At 53.9% G+C, this 18,853-nt stretch overlaps 1 protein-coding gene across 1 annotated transcript; it reads right to left on the reverse strand.

The window, feature by feature from the left end:
- Positions 1-6,817: 6,817 nt before the first annotated feature.
- On the reverse strand, positions 6,818-11,165 carry RAX (retina and anterior neural fold homeobox). The gene is made up of 3 exons (XM_042963215.1): positions 10,877-11,165; positions 10,314-10,567; positions 6,818-7,312 (listed from the first exon to the last, which is right to left on the reverse strand). The coding sequence occupies exons 1-3, from the start codon at positions 11,163-11,165 to the stop codon at positions 6,818-6,820; spliced, it is 1,038 nt and encodes a 345-aa protein (XP_042819149.1).
- Positions 11,166-18,853: the final 7,688 nt, after the last annotated feature.

Consider the following 18,853-nt stretch of genomic DNA (forward strand, 5'->3'; position numbering starts at 1 on the left):
AGCACATGGTGGGCCAGTGAGATGCCGAGTACTCGGGTGTCACTTGAACGGAGGGCAAGAAAGGAAAGAGGGAAAGAGGAAGGCAAGGAAAGAGGAAGAGTGCCAGAGACAAGCCTGGAAAGATGGGTCGGCTCAGATTCAAAAGAGCCTCAGAGGCCATACTCACCAGGAGCTCAGCTCTTGTCCCGTTGGCCTTAAGGAATTGTTTCAAGCAGAGGAATTGTTTGAGATACTAATTCTGGCTATAGTGTGAAGGGTTGATTGAAGATTGATTGCCAAGCAGATCCATATGGAAGCCACATCTTTATAGCTCCAGAGCCTAGCAGAGAAAGAGAAAGAGAAAGAGAAAGAGAAAGAGAAAGAGAAAGAGAGAGAGAACTCAATAAATGGTTGTAAATGAATCATGAAGAAACCACCATAACATCGGAGCATATGTGGTAGGTGCCACAAAAGAAACGCTGCCTGGGGGAGAGAGAATGAAGCCCCGAACTAGAGAACTGGCAGCGAACGTCAAGGACAGATGAATGTGGAGGTGTTCTGAAGTAAAAGCAACGCAGCTAAGTAATTAACTGCAGGTAGGCGTTAAAGGAATGAGTGAATTAGGTCTAGGTGTGGCTGACAGTGACACAAAATAGACTTAAAATCGCCCTGATAGCAATCCAGAGCTACTGATGGTGCTCCGGTGTCAGGGACTTAGCACATATGGTCCCTTCTGTCCTGTTACTCAACCCCCTCAACACATGGCTTCATGACATGGTCCAAGATGGGTTCTCCGGCACCGGCCTTTCACACCTGCCTGGGGGCAGCAGACTCAGGAACGGGGCAGGGGCAGGGCGGGCTGGTCACCTTTAAGAACGTGCTTCCTAGAAGTGTCTTCCTTCTAGGACACTGGTATAGGTTTAATCATATCTAATTGGCAGGAAGGCCGGGAGATGTCTTGCTTCTGGGCGGCTAAGATTTGGAGACTATATGGCTGAGAAAAGTAAGAGGTGGAAAGGACATGGAAAATAACTTGTCCCAAGGCTTCAAGAATGATTCTCATATCCCTTGGGTGGCTAGGAATGAAGACAGAAGGGTTTTAAGGAGGTTTATTGGAAGCCACAGAGCACAGATGAGTACGTTTTGTTTGGAACGTAATCTATTTTGGATGGCCTCTGGAACACCACATGGAGAAAAGCAGTAGGTACTTGAAAACGTATGAGGAAATGGGTCCGTTCCTCTACTGAGACCATGCTCCTCGAGGATGGAGATCCTTTTTTAAAAATTTTTTATTTATCTATTTTTATTTATCAGAGAGAAAGAGTGTGTGTGAGTGGGAGAGGGGGGGCAGAAGGAGAGGAAGAGAGAGCATCTCAAACAGGCTCCGCACTCAGTGGGGAGTCCTATGTGGGGCTCGACCTGGGACCATGACCTGAGCGGAAATCAAGAGTCAGATGCTCAAGTGACTGAGCCCCCCCACCCAGCGGGCATTGTCGGGGAGGGTGGAGATTCTTATGGTCCATCACTACATGCCTGCCTCGCCTTACGGGTCTCCAGAAGGGATCAAGATTGCAGGACAATTCAGAAGGTGAAAGAATTCAAGGTCCATTTTTTAAATATATAAAAGTGCCAATGGAGAGACTATATATAGACTCCAGCTACTGTTAGCACTGGAAAGAACTTTCTCAGGGAACTTTTGAAGAAAGGCACCATTGTATACCATCCATCCAAAACCTACTGTGAACACACACCCACGCCAAGTACTGAGCAGAGGAAAACTTCTTCTAAAATGAGGTGTTACATCTCAGGCGTGTTAGGGAAGGTGCTGAGGGAGGAGGGGACATCTTGGAGATCCAGCTCTGGTGTGTGGGGGGGGGGGCGGGGGGACGGGGGTTGAAGGTCACGACCAGGCAATGTCACAGCTACGCTGACCCACAGATCGCCCCACTTTTCAGGCTGAGGGGCGGCGCCGCTGCACCTGCTTTTAGGAAGCCGACCCGCCGAAGTTGGGGGGGAACTTGGCGTTCTCCAAGGGTCTTCCAGAGCTGTGAGAGACGTGGCCAAGGATCCAGACGATTTAATCCAGTTTTACGAAAGGGGGGGGGGGGGGTTACAGTGAGTAATTAAGGCACAGTTAAAGAATTAATCACTAATGAGTCATTAACTCTGCCCACTATTGTACAGTTAACAAGCCGAGGCCAGGTTATTAGAGCCAGTTCCCAATTAAGGGGACGACTTTGGCCACAAAGCACACCATCCGCCTCTTGAACGGTCCGGCGCGCCCGCCGGGCGCTGCGGGGCCGCGCCTTTCCCAGGCCAGTTAGGACGCAGGCCGAGCCCCGAGGGCTGCTGCGCAGCTCGCGCTTGCTGTGCAGAGAGGAAGTGCCGGCTTTTTCATTAATTTTATCTTCCCCGGAAATCTTTTCCTGCTGGGCTCCTGGAGGCTTGGATGCTGTTCGTGTATTAAGGTTCTGTTGGTGAAAAGGAGCGCTCGGATGGAGACTGGGAAGCCAAGCGGCGAGGCTGGAGGGCGGGAGCCGCGACGCAGGACGTCCAAAGTTAAGGTCGCTGGGACGGCTGAGTCCGCACTCCCGATGTTCCCACCGGCCACCGCCCGCGGGACGGACGAGGCTCCCGGGGAGCGGAGTCCTGGGCGGCCCCCGCTTCCAGAATCTGGCCGCAAAGCCTTTCAATTAACCGATGAACTTGGCCGAGAGAGGGGAGGATTAGGATTCCCTGTCTCCGCTTTTTGGATTCTGGATTAACTGGAGACGGGAGTGGGGGGCGGGAAGGGATTTCCCATCTCCCACACTTGAAGGATCTGTTTAAAATAAGTCAATACATCGGGGCCACCCCAGGCCAATTGCTGACCGCTGGCCGAAGCCTGCCCCTCTCAGGGGGTCTCTCCCAGTCCTCCCATCCTGTGTCACCCACACCGTTCCCGACCAACCCTCCCGGGCGGCAGGGGTGAAAACTCGGGCCCGCAGGGCGCAAAGCGGCACACCCAAGCCACCCAATCCCGGATGAAAGCCTGGACGGGCCCGGGGCCGCAGCGCGGAGGACACGGAGTAAGGAGGGCCCCGCGGCCGCCCCGGGCTCCAGAAACGGGTGACCCTCGGTCCCCTGCGTCCCCGCGGGAGAGAAAAATCGCCACCCAGAAGCCGGAGCCCACGCACGCAGTATGATCACGACCCTCCCACGGGCAAGAAGAGACGCCTCCAAAATGGGGAAAACGGGAAAACTGAAACGCCCCGCGACGCTGGGGCGGTGGCCCGGGCGGCAAGGCTCCGCGCGTCGGGGATCTCCGGGCCCTGGGTCCCCGCAGCGCACACGCGCGGGAGCGCCCCAGCTCCCCAGGCCGCGCCCGACTCCGCCCTTCTCTCGGAGTGGCCCAATCCGAGGCGTCCTTCCCCGCCCCGCCCCCCGGCCTGGAGCCCCGCCCCGCGCGGCTCGGAGCCAGGGACCCAGGAGCTATTCTGCAGCAGACTCACCTGCTTTCCTCCCGCGGCGAGTCACGGCCCAGGTCGTCTTCTGGGGAGGAAGCTCCCAAGGCCTGCCTCTTAGATTGACTGAATGCACTCAACCCGAATGAGCGTCTGCCTCGAGACCCAGGCCGCTGTGCTTGGGCGGCAGTGTCTTTCCTCCCCAAACCCTGTAGACCCACTCCCACCTGGTTCTCGCTCCCCTTCGGGGGACACTGGAAGCTCTCCGCGGCCAAACCCGCAGCCTCATCATGGAAGGCTCAGGAACCATTTTTCGAGCGCAGGAGACCCGTTCCCCGGAGTCCCGGAGGGACTCGTGCCCGCCCCAAATCAGAGCCGGCACGATCTAGCTTCGGAAGCCCGGGCTCCACCTTGGCCAGCGCCTGCGCAAAGTGTTTTCTGCAGCCGGGAACTCGAGCAGCTTCCCGTGTTTCGGGGTCGTCTGGGGCTTAATGTTCTTTAGCGAAAGTCATTCTCACCTCCAGCCTGAGTTAAGTCCTGGCTTCCCACTCCTTCTGCACCTCTACTGCTGGAGCTCCTAGGCTGCCCGCAGGAATGGGGGGGAGAGGGGCGCTGGGGCTGATGGAAGCCCAGGAACGACCCCTCACACCTCGGACCTTAATTCCCCAAGTGGCCTAATGAGTTGTTCCCGGGAATCGAAATAGGAGCTCTTACTCAGCAAGTGTGTCCGGAACAAGTACGCTGTGGTCGTGAACTGACCAGAGCTTCGGGCCTTTCTACTTACGAGCAGTATTCACTGATGCTACCTCCCTGTGCCTCAGTTTCCTCATTTATAAGATGAGGCTAATTGTATCTTCCTCGCATGGTCCCTGTGAGGCTTAAATGAGTCAATCGACGTAAGCTGCTTGCGGGAATGCCGGCCTGTGGTAAGCTTTCAACAATCATTAGCTGTTAGTATTTTGATCATTTTCCAAGGACGTGTCCCTGACGTCCAGGCAGGGCTCACTCTGTTGGTGTCCAAAGAGAGGGTTTAGAATATTCATTCTCACACTAAGTAGTATAAAAGAGGAGAAAGAAGTGATGGAAAGGTGCCGATGAAAAAAGAATAGGAAGAAACATAGCATAAAGAGGCAAAATGAGGGGTGCCTGGTGGCTCAGTCAGTTAAGCGTCGGACTTCGGCTCAGGTCGTGATCTCGTGGCGTGTGGGTTCGAGCCCCGCGTCAGGCTCTGTGCTGACGGCTCTGAGCCTGGAGCCTGCTTCGGATTCTGTCTCTCTCTTTCTCTCTCTCTCTCTCTCTGCCCTTTCCTTGCTTGCTCTGTCTCTCTGTCTCTCTCTCTCAAAAAAAAAAAAAAAAAAAAAAAAAGAGGCAAAATGAATAATCATGGAAGTGATTTAAGAGAACCAAGGAAGATTTTGGTGATAGGTGATAGGATGGACCGGATCAGGGGTGCCCAGGACCCGGGAAGGAGAAGGGAGGCAGAGCAGGTACTCACCAGGAAAGGTGGGAGTACTCTGAATAAATCATTCCCGGTTAAACAAGGGCATTAAAGGATGAAAGAGAATAGTCCACCTTGAAAGAAATTTACTTACACATTCATCCTGTTTACTTTTTTTTTTTTTTTCCATGCCAATGTCTGGCATCACTTGGCCAATCCATTCATTTCCCCCACGACGTGCAGGTGTTACTTCCTACCTCTTGGGCGAAACGACCTCACTGAGCGGCCTGCTATATGCAAGGCACCGCAGGAGGGCCTAGGGGTACACACTCCTGATGGTGCTATAGCCTCTCGGGACCCTCCTGGCAAGGGCTGAATCCCGCGACGACACCCCCTCTACCCCCAGCCCCAGGACAGTCATCGGCTCTCCAAGTTGGTTTCAGGAACCCCAGAGCAGGGATACGGTGGGATCGGAGAGGCGGGATCACACTGTGTAGCGCCTTGTGCGGGGTTTGGTAGTTCACACAAAGCCTTACAGTCCGTCATTGCATGTCTTCCACCTCCCAGGGAGGTAGGTTCATGTCGACAAGGAAAGGGGGCTGGGGTGGCTCACGAACGTGCTAACGAACGGCAAACAGTAGTGGGTTGATGAAGCCAAGGCTCCGGCCGCGTCTTTTCGGGTGCGCTCCGAGCGAGGAGGCCCAGAGGACCTGCCCTCCAGGAATCCGGGTCATTCCCGAGGCGGCCCAGCTTCCAGGATCAACGGCGGATACCGCGGCTGCTCAGGCTGGGAGTCCCGGCCCTCCTTCACCGGGGACCCCCCGAGTACCGCGGATGCTCCGGAAGCTGGGGGGAGACCTCCGGCTTCCCTCCCGCCCCAGAGCCGGCGCCAGAGAACAGCGGACACAGCCCGGGATGTGCCCGGGACACAGTACTTGAGCGCCGCCGCTCACCGGACGAGCATTAAACAGGACCGCGGGCGTTGGGGGTTAGGAGCGACTTGGGGAAGCGAGAGAGGCGCCCGGATGAGAAGAGGAAAAGTCGCTCTGCCCCAGTCTTTGAAGGACTAATGTCATCAGTCCTGGCACCGAGCGCGTGACCCGGACAGCGATCCTAGAGGGGTCCTGGGCGGTGGCGCGCCGAAAAGAGGGGCGGGGCCGACAGGGGCTTTGGGTCTTGCACCTCTCACCCTGGGGAAGGTGATGTAGACGCTTCCTCTTGGGGTCGAGCGTTCAAAGTAGCAGCCGCGGCTGGGCTATTGGGCTACATAGAGAGGGCCTGGGAACGCGCAGCGGGGTGAGCCTTGGGCTCCTGACTCCCCGAGCCCCATACACTCGCCGCTCCCGCACGCGCCGGGGCAGGGGAGCCCTGGTGAAGGGCGCCGAGTCTCCGCCGCAGCACAGCGCCCCCCGCAGGGGACGCAGGAGGGAGACGCAGCTCCTGCGCAGTCCTCCGCTCCCCGCGAGCCACCCCGCGCGTCCCCGCGGCCCTTCCCGTACCCCCACTCGGGCACACGCGTCTCCCTCCCCGCCACCGAGGCCTGAGCGCCCTTAACCAGAGTCAAACCAAAACAAGGCAACCTTTAATTCTCCTCCCCAGGACTTCAAACTACGCGTACAAACAGTCCCTCGAACTCTATTTCTCGGCCTCCCCGTCCTCCCAGCTGTCGTTTTCTGGGGGTAGCCACGCCGAGGTCAGGCTGAACCCCGAGGGGCCCGGCCGCCTCTCCCCCTCCGGCACCAGGGCCGGGGTGGCCGGAGGGCCTCGGCAGGCCGGGTGGTCAGCCGTCCCCGGCGCGCCGGGGACAGACGCGCGCGTCCTAGAGCCCCGCCTGGCTGCAGCTTCAGACGGCTCGGGAGAGTGACAGTGGGGGACCCCAAGGACGGAGGGAGGCGCGCGTGCGGCTCCGGGGCGGCTCCCGGGGCGGTGGTCCGGCCCGATGTGGTCCCCGGTGGCCCTAGAGGGCCTGCCACGGCTTCCCGATGGCCTGGATGTGCTCCTTGGCCTTGAGGCGCAGGGCCGCGATGCTGCTGTTGCGCGGGTCCGCCTCGTCCAGCGGGAACTTGTCCCCGAAGCCGGGCGCGCACGGGTAGGCGGGCGGCGGCGGCCCGAGAGGCTGCAGGCCGGGGCCCAGCGGCGGGGAGTTGAGGAAGGGCGGCGGCGGCGGCGGCGTGTAGCTGGCGGGCAGGCTCTGCGCCGGCGGCCCGAAGCCCGGCAGGCTCTGCAGCGCCGTGGCGCCCCCGCCCGGCAGCGGCGACCCGAGCCACGACTCGAGCGGCAGGGCGCCCCCCGCCGGCCCGCCGCCGCCGCCCGGGCCCGTCCCGAGGGGCGCCAGAGCCGCCGAGGGCGGCGAGCGGCTGAAGGACAGGAGGGGCGAGTCTTGCAGCTTCATGGACGACACCTCCAGCTTCTCCTGCCGCCGCCACTTGGCCCGTCGGTTCTGGAACCACACCTGCGGAGGGCAGCACAGCGGCGGTCGGGCTGCGGCGGAGGCGTGGGGACGCGTCCCCGCCCTGCGCCTGGCTGGACGACCCCCTCGCCCCCCGCCCAGGAAAACGCCACCCCTACGCTCTCCTTCCTTTTGCATCCCGTTTTCCCCTTTTTGCCTCCTCCCTCCTCTCAGAGTCTTTGTCTCATCCGTGTCCCACCCGGGCCCCTGTTTACCTCACCCACAGCTGTGGCTGTATCTGTTTCCCACTCGCGGCACACAGCAGGTGCTCAGGAAAAAAAAGTGAAGTTAACCTTGGGGATCGGACCCAGGATTTCGGAAACCACATGGCACCAGATTTCGGTGACCTGGTGGTTCGCAGCTCCCCTTGGCACTTTGGTTTAGACTTTGCTTCCTCCCTCGATGGTACTGCTCTCGGTGGCTGGTTTCCGCTCGGGCTTTCTGTGCTTGGCCTACCTTTCGGCTCGATTATAAACATACGGATACACAAATACTCTAAGTACCCCAACTGGCCACACTGGGTGTTAAATTCCATTTCCAGGAATTACTGGTTGTGGTGACTGGGGGAAGCAAGAGGGGGTGTTTTATCCCGAGCTTGAGTTGCTGCTTTAAAAAGATCTTCGTTCTTATTTAATTAGTATCCCTTTAGTATTTCTGATGTTTCTTATAAATTGCTTCCAATGATTACAACAGCTCACGTTTACTATATTTACGTAGACTTTTCGGAGTCAACTTTGACATTACTATAAGATGAGTTCAGTGAGTTCAAGCCTGTCTTTCTTTCTTTCTTTCTTTCTTTCTTTCTTTCTTTCTTTCTTTCTTTTCTCTCTTTCTTTCTTTTTCTTCCTTCCTTCCTTTTTTCTTTCTTTCTTTCTTTCTTTCTTTCTTTCTTTCTTTCTTTCTTTCCTTCTCTTCCTTCCTTCCCTCCCTCCTTCCTTTTTTTCTTTACATATAGAAAGTCCACACCAAGAGTGAAGTCTGATCTCTTAATGATAAAATGTCTATTTCTGATTAGGTAAAGGCACAAGAAAAGGTGTGACGAAGGTGTCACCACCAAGTTACCACCCTTGGACACAGAACAGAGAGTTCGTTGGTCTAGTTTAGCAGAGAATCAGAAAGAACTTTGGCCAAACTGGTGGCCTCAGTGATATATTTCTAGAGGGACATAGGAGAATAGCTGTGACCTCAGAAGGGAGAAGGCAGCTTTGAGTCAGTGGGGGAGGGGACCTCCTAGAAGCACTGAGGAAACAGTCCCCCAGCACCTAGGCGGAGCAGGGCAAGTGTCTGCAAAGTTAGGATTGGGGGTGGGGCGGGGGAGAGAAAAAGAACAAACCCGTAAGTAACCTCGTCCTCTTCCCACAAAAGATTCATCTACGTAGCCGAGGCCCTAATTTCCCCCAGAAACATGAGATAGTTGCTGATAATAGAAGAGAAACATCAACATGGGAAGGGCTCTCATCCCACGGCTTCCTCTAATTCCCTGCAGGCCCCACTCTAGCCCCAGAAACATCAGCTCTAGTCTCCCACCCAGTATTCAAAGTCAGAGAACTAAGGACCCGGACGTCCTTTCTTCTAGGGCTGAGCTGCTGCCCTCCACACAGCTGGAGGCCCACAGTAGACTCCCCCCCCATCCGATTACATCATAGCCATGTGTTAAGAACCCGCCATATGTTGGGCACTGTGCTGGCCCTGTGGTCACAGAGAAGTCGCAGACACCGTTCTCAACAAGCTGATGACTTAAAGGAAGAGCCCAAATCCCTAAACGAATAAAGAGGGAGGAAGGAAGGTAGGACGAAGGTGATGTCAGGTGTGAAGGCGCCCCTGGTTGGAAGACTGTCTCTCCTCTCCTTCATCTTTCACTTGTGTTCTTTTCCTCCCCCTCCCCCACCCTCTTCCCCCCACCCCCCACCCCCACCCTGAAAAGCAGGTGCAAAAATGTCTACACCTTCAATGAAACCATTGCAGCTCGACTGTCCCCAAATTAAGAGAAACAGAAGGGCCCTTGCCATCCTGAGTCACATGAGGGAACTAGTTTTGAAAACCATGATATTTACTCATTACTTGAAACTCCTAAATGAGCAGAAGGGACAAAAGGCAAAAGCTTGGCCCCTTTTACTCTTAAGGTAAGGCGAAAAGCCCCCGAAGGTCTGAATATCTTCACTCCCTGGAAATCTAACTCATCAGACACACGCACAAACCTCATCTTAGTTCCACCGCCTTTCAGATGCAGTGAAATTTGTTCCCAATGACTCCCTTTCAGGCCTCTGCAAAGTCTCCTAATTTGGAAATCCTCCCAGATTTTTCACAGATGACTAGCAAATATTTAAGGCTTTCAAATATTTTAATGATCAGGGATTAAAGATAATTCAGCTTTAATTAAAGCGAAAACCCCTTTACGAGAGAGAGAGAGAGAGAGAGAGAGAGAGAGAGAGAGAGAGAGAGAGAGAGAGAGAAGGCCTCTGCAGCAGCGGGAAGTTTGGTTGGATGTACACCAAAGAAGCAAAAGTCAGTTTCTGAAACAAATCCACCAAAACCTTCAACTGCAGGCGCCAGGGTCCTTGCAGGCAGACGGGGGCTTTCGTTTCTCAGCAGGGTGAGCGCAGTTACTGAGGAGGTGGCATTCGGGGGCCCCAATCCTCCCCCCCTCCACGCTGCCTACATCCCCTCTCTACTCACCGCCGCCCGCCCCAATCCCGGCTGCGTCTACGGAACTGTCGCCCTTCATCTTGCCAGCCATCTCTAATACCTCTCTTTAGGTTAGAAGAGAGACCCCCCCCCCCCCGGCCCAGGGAGGTGCGACTACAAACTGGAACAGAATGACCCGGAGGCGGTCGTGGGGCCCAAGGAAGATCTGCGACGCTCCTTCGAGGCTCTGCGCGAGCGGAGCCGAGGAAGACCAATGGGAAGCGTCCCACGTGAAATGCGTAGACGCCGGGATTCAAGGGAGCATTTGGCTGCGGCTTGGGCCTGGGACCCTCCCGGGGACCGATCGGGGGCGCTTTACCTGGACCCGGACTTCGGGTAGGTTGACCTTGCCTGCCAGCTCCTCGCGGCTGTACACGTCGGGGTAGTGAGACTTCTCGAACGCGCGCTCCAGCTCGTGCAGCTGGTATGTGGTGAAGGTCGTGCGGTTCCTCCGGTGCTTCTTCTTGGGCTGCTCCTCGTCCGACAGTTTCGCGTCGCTGGTGGCGGGACCGACCGGCAGCCCTGGGCTCGGCCGCGCCTCCCCAGGCTCCTTGGGGCAATAGGGTCGAGGGGCTGGGACGAAGAAGCCCCAGAAGGTCAGGGACACTCCCCGGAGTATCCCTGGGCCCAGTCGGCCTACCCTGGGACGCCGACAGCGGGACGCGGGCTCCTCCCGGGCGTTGGACCGGGAGGTCGGGGATAAGGCTGCGGGGGGCCTCTAAGCTTTCTCTGAACGCAAACTGGAAGCTTATATACACCCCCAAACCCAATCCCGCGCCCAAATGCCTTAATAAAAGTCGAGGTAGGGGCTCCGTCCTCTTGCAGAGCGCCTAAGTTTGGGCACGCCTCAGGGCCCTTCCGCGGCCGGGGGTGCGCACTCACCTTCGTACTCGGGAGCGGGCACCGGGGCAGGCTGCGCGGAGGGCTCGGCGCCTCCCCCCGGCGCCTTGGGGCAAGCGGCCCGCGCGCCCGGCCTCCTATCCCGCTCCTTCGCTCCCCGAGCGCCCGGCTCCGCCGAGAAGGAACCGAGGATCCCGTCGTCCTTGGTAAATCCCAGGATAGCCTCGATGCTGTGCAGCCGCGAGGTGCTCCCTCCCGGGCTGCGGAGCAGGTGGCCGGCCAGCGAGAAGCTGCCGTCGGCCATGGCGGGGGCGCAGCCGGGCAGGTGCATGGGGAGCGCCAGGAGGCGGGAGGGCGCGGCCCGCGCTCTCGCAGCGCAGCCTGCTCGGGAGACCGAGAGAAGAGGCTCGAAGTCGCCGCTTCCCGGGCACGGCGGTCCCACCCGCGGGGGCCCGACCCAAGGTCAAGCTCGGCGGGCGACGCGGGCCCCGGCTGCGCGCGCTGGAGGCGGGCGAGCGCTCGGCCGGCGGCCGCCGGGGTCTCTGCAGGAGTCTGAAGTTCGGACTCGGGGCAGCCGGGGCTCCGGGTGCTAAAGGCGGCGAGCCCGCTCGCCCTGGCTCCTCCCCTCCCGCCCCGGCCCCGGCCTCTTCCCTCGGCCCCTCCCCCCGCAGCGAGGCGGGTCCTTCCCTCGCCCGCCTCGGGGTCCTCGCTCCGCCGCCCCGGGCGGGGCCGCCGCGCCGAACTTTCCACCCTCCACCACTCGATCCGCTCCAAACGCTCCACACACAACCCCGAGGGAAGTGCGGTGGGGTGTTTGACGGGCCTGGGGACCCGGCTCTGGGGCCCGCTTCCCCCCGGTCTGGCCTCAACGGGGCCGACGCCCTTTGCCTCACCTTCCCCCACCACCCGGTGGGCTTGCCTCGCTGCTCGGGCTTCCCTCCCCCTTCCCTCCCCCGACCCCAGACTCGCCTCTGCCTTCAGGCACACTTTCCTCCGCCCGGGCAGAGTGCCCGGGGCGACCTTTGGAAAGACAGAGCGTACCGCTTCCAGGCTCTGGGGCGTAGGGAGTCAGTCCACGCACGCTACTTCTCAGTTTGAGTTTTCCCTTCGCCCTCTTTTTATTCCCAAGGGCACTCCTCTTTCGGCTCCGTAGGCCCAAGCCTCGGTCTTCGGGTTTATTTTGTTTGTCGCTATATTTTTAACTACTCCTTCCTGTCTCCTCGGACTCGCGCGGCCGGCAGGCCCCCTCACTCCAGGGCCGAGCCCCAGGAGGCGGTGGGGCCATCTGTGCCTGCACGCCCGGTGACCTCAAGTGCCCCACCGCCCAGCAGGAGGCTGGGAGGCCCTGAGTCGGACACGCCGCCAGGCTCAGGCCCAGTGGAAGACCCAACAGGGGTCCCTCACCCTCGTAGACTGTTCCTGGAGAACCCTCTCCCCACCAAACAGTCTGCAGGCCAAGGAGAAGGCCCAGCCTCAGGCTGGCTGGAGAAGGACCCTCGTCTGGGGTGCAGGCCTCTCACGTCCTGGGAGGAGGGGGTGGGGTGGAGGGTGCGGTTATAGGCGGAATCTGCTGCATGCATGTCTTTCCACTTGGGGAGCCCCACGGGGCCTCCGTGGCGCAAACTGGAATGATGGTTACTGCAGGCAAGTGTTTTTTCACATCCGCCATCGCCGTGGTCGCCACTGATAACCTTGTCACTTCTCAAACCTGATGCCAGACCCCGCACGCCCGTCCACCTTCGCCAAACTATTGGCAGGAAACGTGAACCCAAATGTCTTCCCAAGAATCTCAGGAACTCGAGATTCGTATTCTTTTTCATTTCCCCAGTTTTATTGCCATATAATTGACGTACAGCGCTGTGTAAGTTTAAGGTGGCCAGTATCATGATGTGACTTACGTTTGTTGTGAAACGATTGCCACAATAAATTTAACATCCGTGGCCTTACAGACACAAAATAGAGTTTCTTAAAATCTCCTCTGTAATAGGGGCTCCGATCTCCACGCAGGGGCATCTCCCCCCACCCCCATGCCCACCGCTAGTTTATTTCTGCTTGCATTCGGGTGAGGGGTTACCGCCTCCCTTCCCAGGGTCCCCCACTGACGTGGGCCATGCCAGAACCTCAAAAGAAAAGAAAGGCCAGCCAGGCGCTGGCCTTGAGGAGTTTAACGTCCAGCCTGGGAGACGAGACAAAGGAAGAAACAAGGGAGAAAAAAAAAAACCCCACCTATTTTCCAACCCTCACCTTTATTTTATTTTTTTAAGTTTATTTATGTAAGCAACCTCTATACCAAGGGGAGCTGCTCGCTGGTCAGCCAGGCGCCCCCAAAGTCACAAAAGAACATGTGACTATATTAAGGAGCATGGAATGATGAATTGTCTGTGATGGGCATATGGGGTGGTCATTACACAAATCGCTCTCTTTTTTTTTAGTAGGCCTATAAAAAGGTAAATTAAAATAGCAAGCAGGTGAGTTTGCAGTAGATAGAAATTGAGCTTCGGATTCAAGTGAGAAATTGTGGTTTAAGAGAGAGCTACATTAATGATAATTAATACGCACTTTATAGTTTCTGCACGATTCTTTATACTTGTCAGAGCCTTTTCACGGTCTTCACATCACAGGATCCTCGAAACCAAGCGAGGTGAGGGGGACAAATATGTCTGCCCCGTTTTATATTATGTTATTATTAACGATATTTTTTAATGTTTATTTATTTTTGAGAGAGAGAGAGACAGAGTGCGAGTGGGGGAGGGGCAAAGTGAGAGGGAGACACAGGATCCAAAGCAGGCTCCAGGCTCCGAGCTGTCAGCACAGAGCCTGACACGGAACCCGAACCTACAAACCGAGAGACCATGACTGGAAGTCAGACACTTAAATCGACTGAACCATCCGGGTGCCCCCGTCCCCATTTTATCGAAGAGGAAACTGAGGCTCAACCTGATGCAGCTGGTAAGCGGAGGGGTCAAGACTAGAGCTCAGACGACCTGACTCTTTGTCCAGTGTTTTCTGCCTACCGCTCACTTGTAATAAATGGTGGAGGGTGTGATGTTTATGAGAAGAATAAAGGCACATCTGAGCCCACAGTCTCCATCTTTAATCCTTCCCGGAGACCGAATGCTGCATCTAAGAGGCTGAGATGGTGGCAGCTCAGCCTCCCAGAGAAATGAAGTCAGAGACTGTGGACAGTGGCCTTTGGGCGCTGGTGTCCGGGACTAGCGAACAAATCCTTGAAAGGTTCCCACCACAGTCCAGGCAAAGCCTGCCCCTGGGGCCCTCAGGCTTTCTAGGCTGTCCAAGGCAGTGTCCTCCTAACAGTCTGGTGGCACCCCACAATGTCCCACAGGCCAATTACATAGACCAGGTGACTGAGGTTCTGATGCCTTGGTGACCAGAGGACAGCCACAGGGATAGGAGATTGGTGTTTGCCGTCTCCGCTATGACCAAGAATCCTTTTTATGTAAACTTCCCCAATATTAAATTGATTTCTATAATCGCTGCTAAACAAAGATCGGCAGTGTTTTCTTAAGCTTCTGCCCACACGCTAAGGGGCTTATAGCCTTGTTTTCCAAAGTTAATTCTCTCTGGGACTGCCCAGCTCTCCCTAATAGGTCCAGGTGAGGTTAACTTTTATTTACTGTTTATTTCAGAGTCTTGAGAGAAAAGCAGAAAAGACTTCAACAGCCAGGACTTCGGAGAAACAGGGCAAAGCAGGACAAGGGGAGCTTGGGGCTTCCTTTGTGCAGGACATAAAGAGCTAGTCAATACCCTTGTGGGCACCATGGAGGAGTACTCCAAGCAATCAGCCGGGGGTCATTGTTAGGGGCTAATCTACATGTGTATTTCCCAAGAACTCGATTAGGGAAGATGAATGGACTCGGCCATGTCCCTAATTCTTCTAGCATGAAGCAGCATTTTTTCCAGCAGTTAGGCCCGCTTAAAATCAGCCCAACTTCAGCAAAAGTAAGGAGCCTGCCTTCTGAACTCCACCTCTGTTTAATTCATTAATTCATTAGGTGGATCAAAGAAAAATCCCTCCTCCCAGCCCGCATGGGCTTACACACAGATAAAGCCCCTTTAAACTTGGCATGGCCCAGAGAAACATTTCCAGAAGTGAGGAGAGTGAGGGTGGTCGGGGGCTTGGGAGGGTCTTCAGAGTGGGAGGTTCCGGGTGATGTGGGAAGGACAATATCGAACAATAATTGGAGGAGGAGGGGGGAGATTTTGAGGAGAAAGGGAATGGGACAGGCCAGCGGGAAGACAATGAAAGCTAAATGTAACCAGCAATTATGGGAAGTTGTAGGCCAAAGTGACTCCTTTATCTTGGATGCATGCGCGGGGACCCATGTTTGGAAGCATTCTAGGCGGACTGCCTCCCCCAAAACACTCTTTTGAGCAATGCACATTTGAGGAGTGAGTTCCCTGGGCACTGGGTGAGCAGGTGGCCTGTGCGCACGGCGAGCTAATGGCATTTGACCCTAGCCTCTGGTAATTTCACCTTGAAGCAATGTTTTAGGTTGTACTTCATAAAGTGCATGAAGCCACCGCTATCATCTGGATACTGACTGTTCCCTTAGTGGATGTATTTTTATCCTGGAATAATTCCACTTGTCTTGGACCACACTGGAGGACCATCTCCCCTGCTAGCTCATACACGGTCTTTCAGGGAAGGCAACTTCACTTTAGTTGTAGCCCAAACTCATATAAACATGAAACACGCGTGCGCACACACACACACACACTGAAATTCACTGAAATTCAACACTGAATTCACACACACACTGAAATGCAACACATTATATACATATATATGAAATTCACTGAAATTCAACACTGAATTCACACACACACACACACACACACACACACACACACACGCTGAAATGCAACAAATTATATACATATATATGAAATTCACTGAAATTCAACACTGAATTCACACACACACTGAAATGCAACAAATTATATACATATATATGAAATTCACTGAAATTCAACACTGAATTCACACACACACTGAAATGCAACAAATTATATACATATATATGAAATTCACTGAAATTCAACACTGAATTCACACACACTGAAATGCAACAAATTATATACATATATATGACAAATCATATATATATATATATATATATACACATATATATAAAACAGTTATTTTTTTTGAATACTATATGCCAGTGGACACTCTTCTGAGTACTTTACGTGGATTACCTAATTAGTCCTCACAATAACCCTATGAGGTAGACAATATTATTATTTCCATTTTATAGGCAAGGCATCTGAAATACAGGTTAAATCACTCGCCAAGTTTGCACAACTGGTTTCGGGTGGAATCAGGACGTAGGCGTTTTTTCAGTAACGTGCCCATCTACCCACCTCCCAATATGGTCAGCTTAGATGACATGCGTTGTGAATTTTCCTGTGGCTATAAGAGAACTAGCAGATAAAAAAAAGAACACTTGGTAGTCAGAGGATATAGGAACGTTGCAGTTCAGGGTTTGGAGGACGTGTGAGTGAAAAAGTTGTGATGGGCAATTTATAATTTATTTGGTCAATTATAATGACGACAGGTATGCTAAAAAAAAAAAAAAAAGATACCGCTCAACTTCTCACGGTTGTCCCATAAAGCTGGGTGAATTTTCTCTCCGTTTCCAGAGTTCCAACTCACTCCCAGTGTTTAATGTAAAAATATATTTTTAAGCATCACCCCCTGTGCCATTTAGTTTGTCTGCCTTTGATGTCATGAATTCTCCGCTATGCTACACTGTACGTTGTATGTCATGGGCACAGGACGCAAGCTGCTGAAAGTTGTGGAGAAGACAATCACCCAACTCTCTCTTCAGCTCGGTGCTTGTTCCTCTCTCACTGCCAAATCTTCTACTCAGTGAAATATTTCCCTACCTGAAGCACAACAGAAGGAAAGTCAGGAAAATGTTCTTAGAGATGCTTGTCGGAAAACCCATCTTTACAAGTAGACAACCAATTATGACTATCGTTGGACACTTTTATCACATTGGCACAAATGATAAACACGTCCCATATGTCAGTTTACCACTCAGTATGGCACTCTGAATATTTTCTACGATTTTCAGACTAAATTGAAGCAAATGTTGATATAAGGATCCTGCGGCGAACAATAACTCCCTCATATACTTGTAGCTAAAAGACACATACCAGGGGCGCCTGGGTGGCGCAGTCGGTTAAGCGTCCGACTTCAGCCAGGTCACGATCTCGCGGTCCGTGAGTTCGAGCCCCGCGTCAGGCTCTGGGCTGATGGCTCGGAGCCTGGAGCCTGTTTCCGATTCTGTGTCTCCCTCTCTCTCTGCCCCTCCCCCCGTTCATGCTCTGTCTCTCTCTGTCCCAAAAAAATAAATAAAATCGAAAAAAAATTAAAAAAAAAAAAAAGACACATACCAATGAAAAGATGGGCATCATCTAGGCATTTCTGGCTGAACTGAGATGGGCAGACGGTAACAGACATTTACCCCAATCGCAAGGTGAAACCAAGGGCAGCTGGGAGCTGCTGAGTTTCCCGGTGGTAACAGGCTGTTTGAAAGCCTTCCTTTTGTGAAGGAACAGAGACCACAGCTCTCTGGAGATCATCCGTTAATTAGTAAGAAGGCTGTCCTTTGGCCTTTCTGTTGTTTCCCAATCACGATATTTTTAGGAACACCAGCACTTAAAATTAGTTTCTGATTTAGTTTTCTGGTATTTCAGAAGATCGTATGTTTAAGACTTAGGAGGAAAAACTCAGTGATTACCTTGTCTGCTCTCCCAGTCCTCGCCCCAAACTTTCCCTTGGAGATGTGGAAATCAGGGCCTAGAGACAGGAAGTGATCTGCCCATGATGAGACAGAAGGGCTGTGGCAAGGCTTGGACTGGGGGCCAGTCTCCAGACTCCCTGACCCTCTATGACTCTCCGGCACGCTAAGCTCTCAGGACCCCGCACCTGGAAGTCCCACGCTTATAGTCGAGTAAGCCCGCGCATGAATCCTGGAGGAGCGTGCTTATTGAACAAACGCAATGAAGTTACTTTTCATACTACTCCCTAATCACTTACCAACCCAATTGCCTCGGCCTGGGTCCTCAGTTTACTTTTGCAGCTGATGCTAATCCAAGTAGCCTCTACGTAAGAGAGAAAAAAAAATTCCCTTGGCAATAGATTTGCAGACCATTTGGGCAAACAACTATCCACTGGCGTGCTAGCATCAGCCTCCAGTGGCTTGTGAGAGCAGATGATTAGTATTCCTTCCCAGCTCTGAGTTCACTGATGTCATATTAGTGGCTTGAAATGAGTCATAGTGGGAATATTTTCACCACAGAAATTGGCAAACGCTGAAAATCCAGGCATTCTCCCTCTTCCCCCAGCCCCCATTAGTGGGTTCAAAATATTCGCTCACATACCAATGTTCTTACTTCATTAAAGAGTGAAGAAAGTCAGAAAGTATTATTATGATTAAAGCGAATATATGATCTATTGGGTAAGAGATGTCCACCTTTCTTGCCAGCAAAATGGAACATCTGCATCATTATCTCAGAATATGTAAATAAGAGAGGGAAACTTGGATTTCTGCCGGAGAAATGGGCTTTTCTGGAGTTGTCAGGCGCAAAGCTATATTAGGATAATTCCTCTTTACTTGTTTTCTAATTAAACTAATTGAATTCAGAGTGTCTAGGGGACGCACGGAGACATTTATCTCAAGGGGATGATGGTCTTGAAACCCATCAATCCTCTTTAGAGCGCTAAGAAGGCAAATCCAAGGATGCCCATTCTGCAGCAGCCTTAACCTGCACGCACTCAGTTTGGCCATCTCCGGGATTCTCCTCCCCTCTTCTTTTTGAAAGGACAGTTTATCAGGAAGGCAATTCTGATTTCATTTTCACAGCACCCTATGAGGTCAAGACTTCCCCCTTCCCCACTTCTTACGTGACACCTCTCATAGAACACTTCTGGCCACTCTCCTGTCTGTTCCAACCTGTTCACGGAACTACAGTCGCATTGGTCTTTGC

Source organism: Panthera tigris, chromosome D3, assembly GCF_018350195.1.
Source record: "Panthera tigris isolate Pti1 chromosome D3, P.tigris_Pti1_mat1.1, whole genome shotgun sequence".
NCBI lineage: Eukaryota > Metazoa > Chordata > Mammalia > Carnivora > Felidae > Panthera > Panthera tigris.

Bases quoted from the DNA above. Each gene is read 5' to 3' on its own strand.
- RAX (XM_042963215.1), bottom strand. From the start codon at position 11,165: ATGCACCTGCCCGGCTGCGCCCCCGCCATGGCCGACGGCAGCTTCTCG. The intron at 10,568-10,876 runs GTGAGTGCGCAC...TCTTCGTCCCAG, and splicing joins GCCCGCTCCCGAGTACGAAG to CCCCTCGACCCTATTGCCCC. The intron at 7,313-10,313 runs GTAAAGCGCCCC...TGCCCTCCGCAG, and splicing joins TACCCGAAGTCCGGGTCCAG to GTGTGGTTCCAGAACCGACG.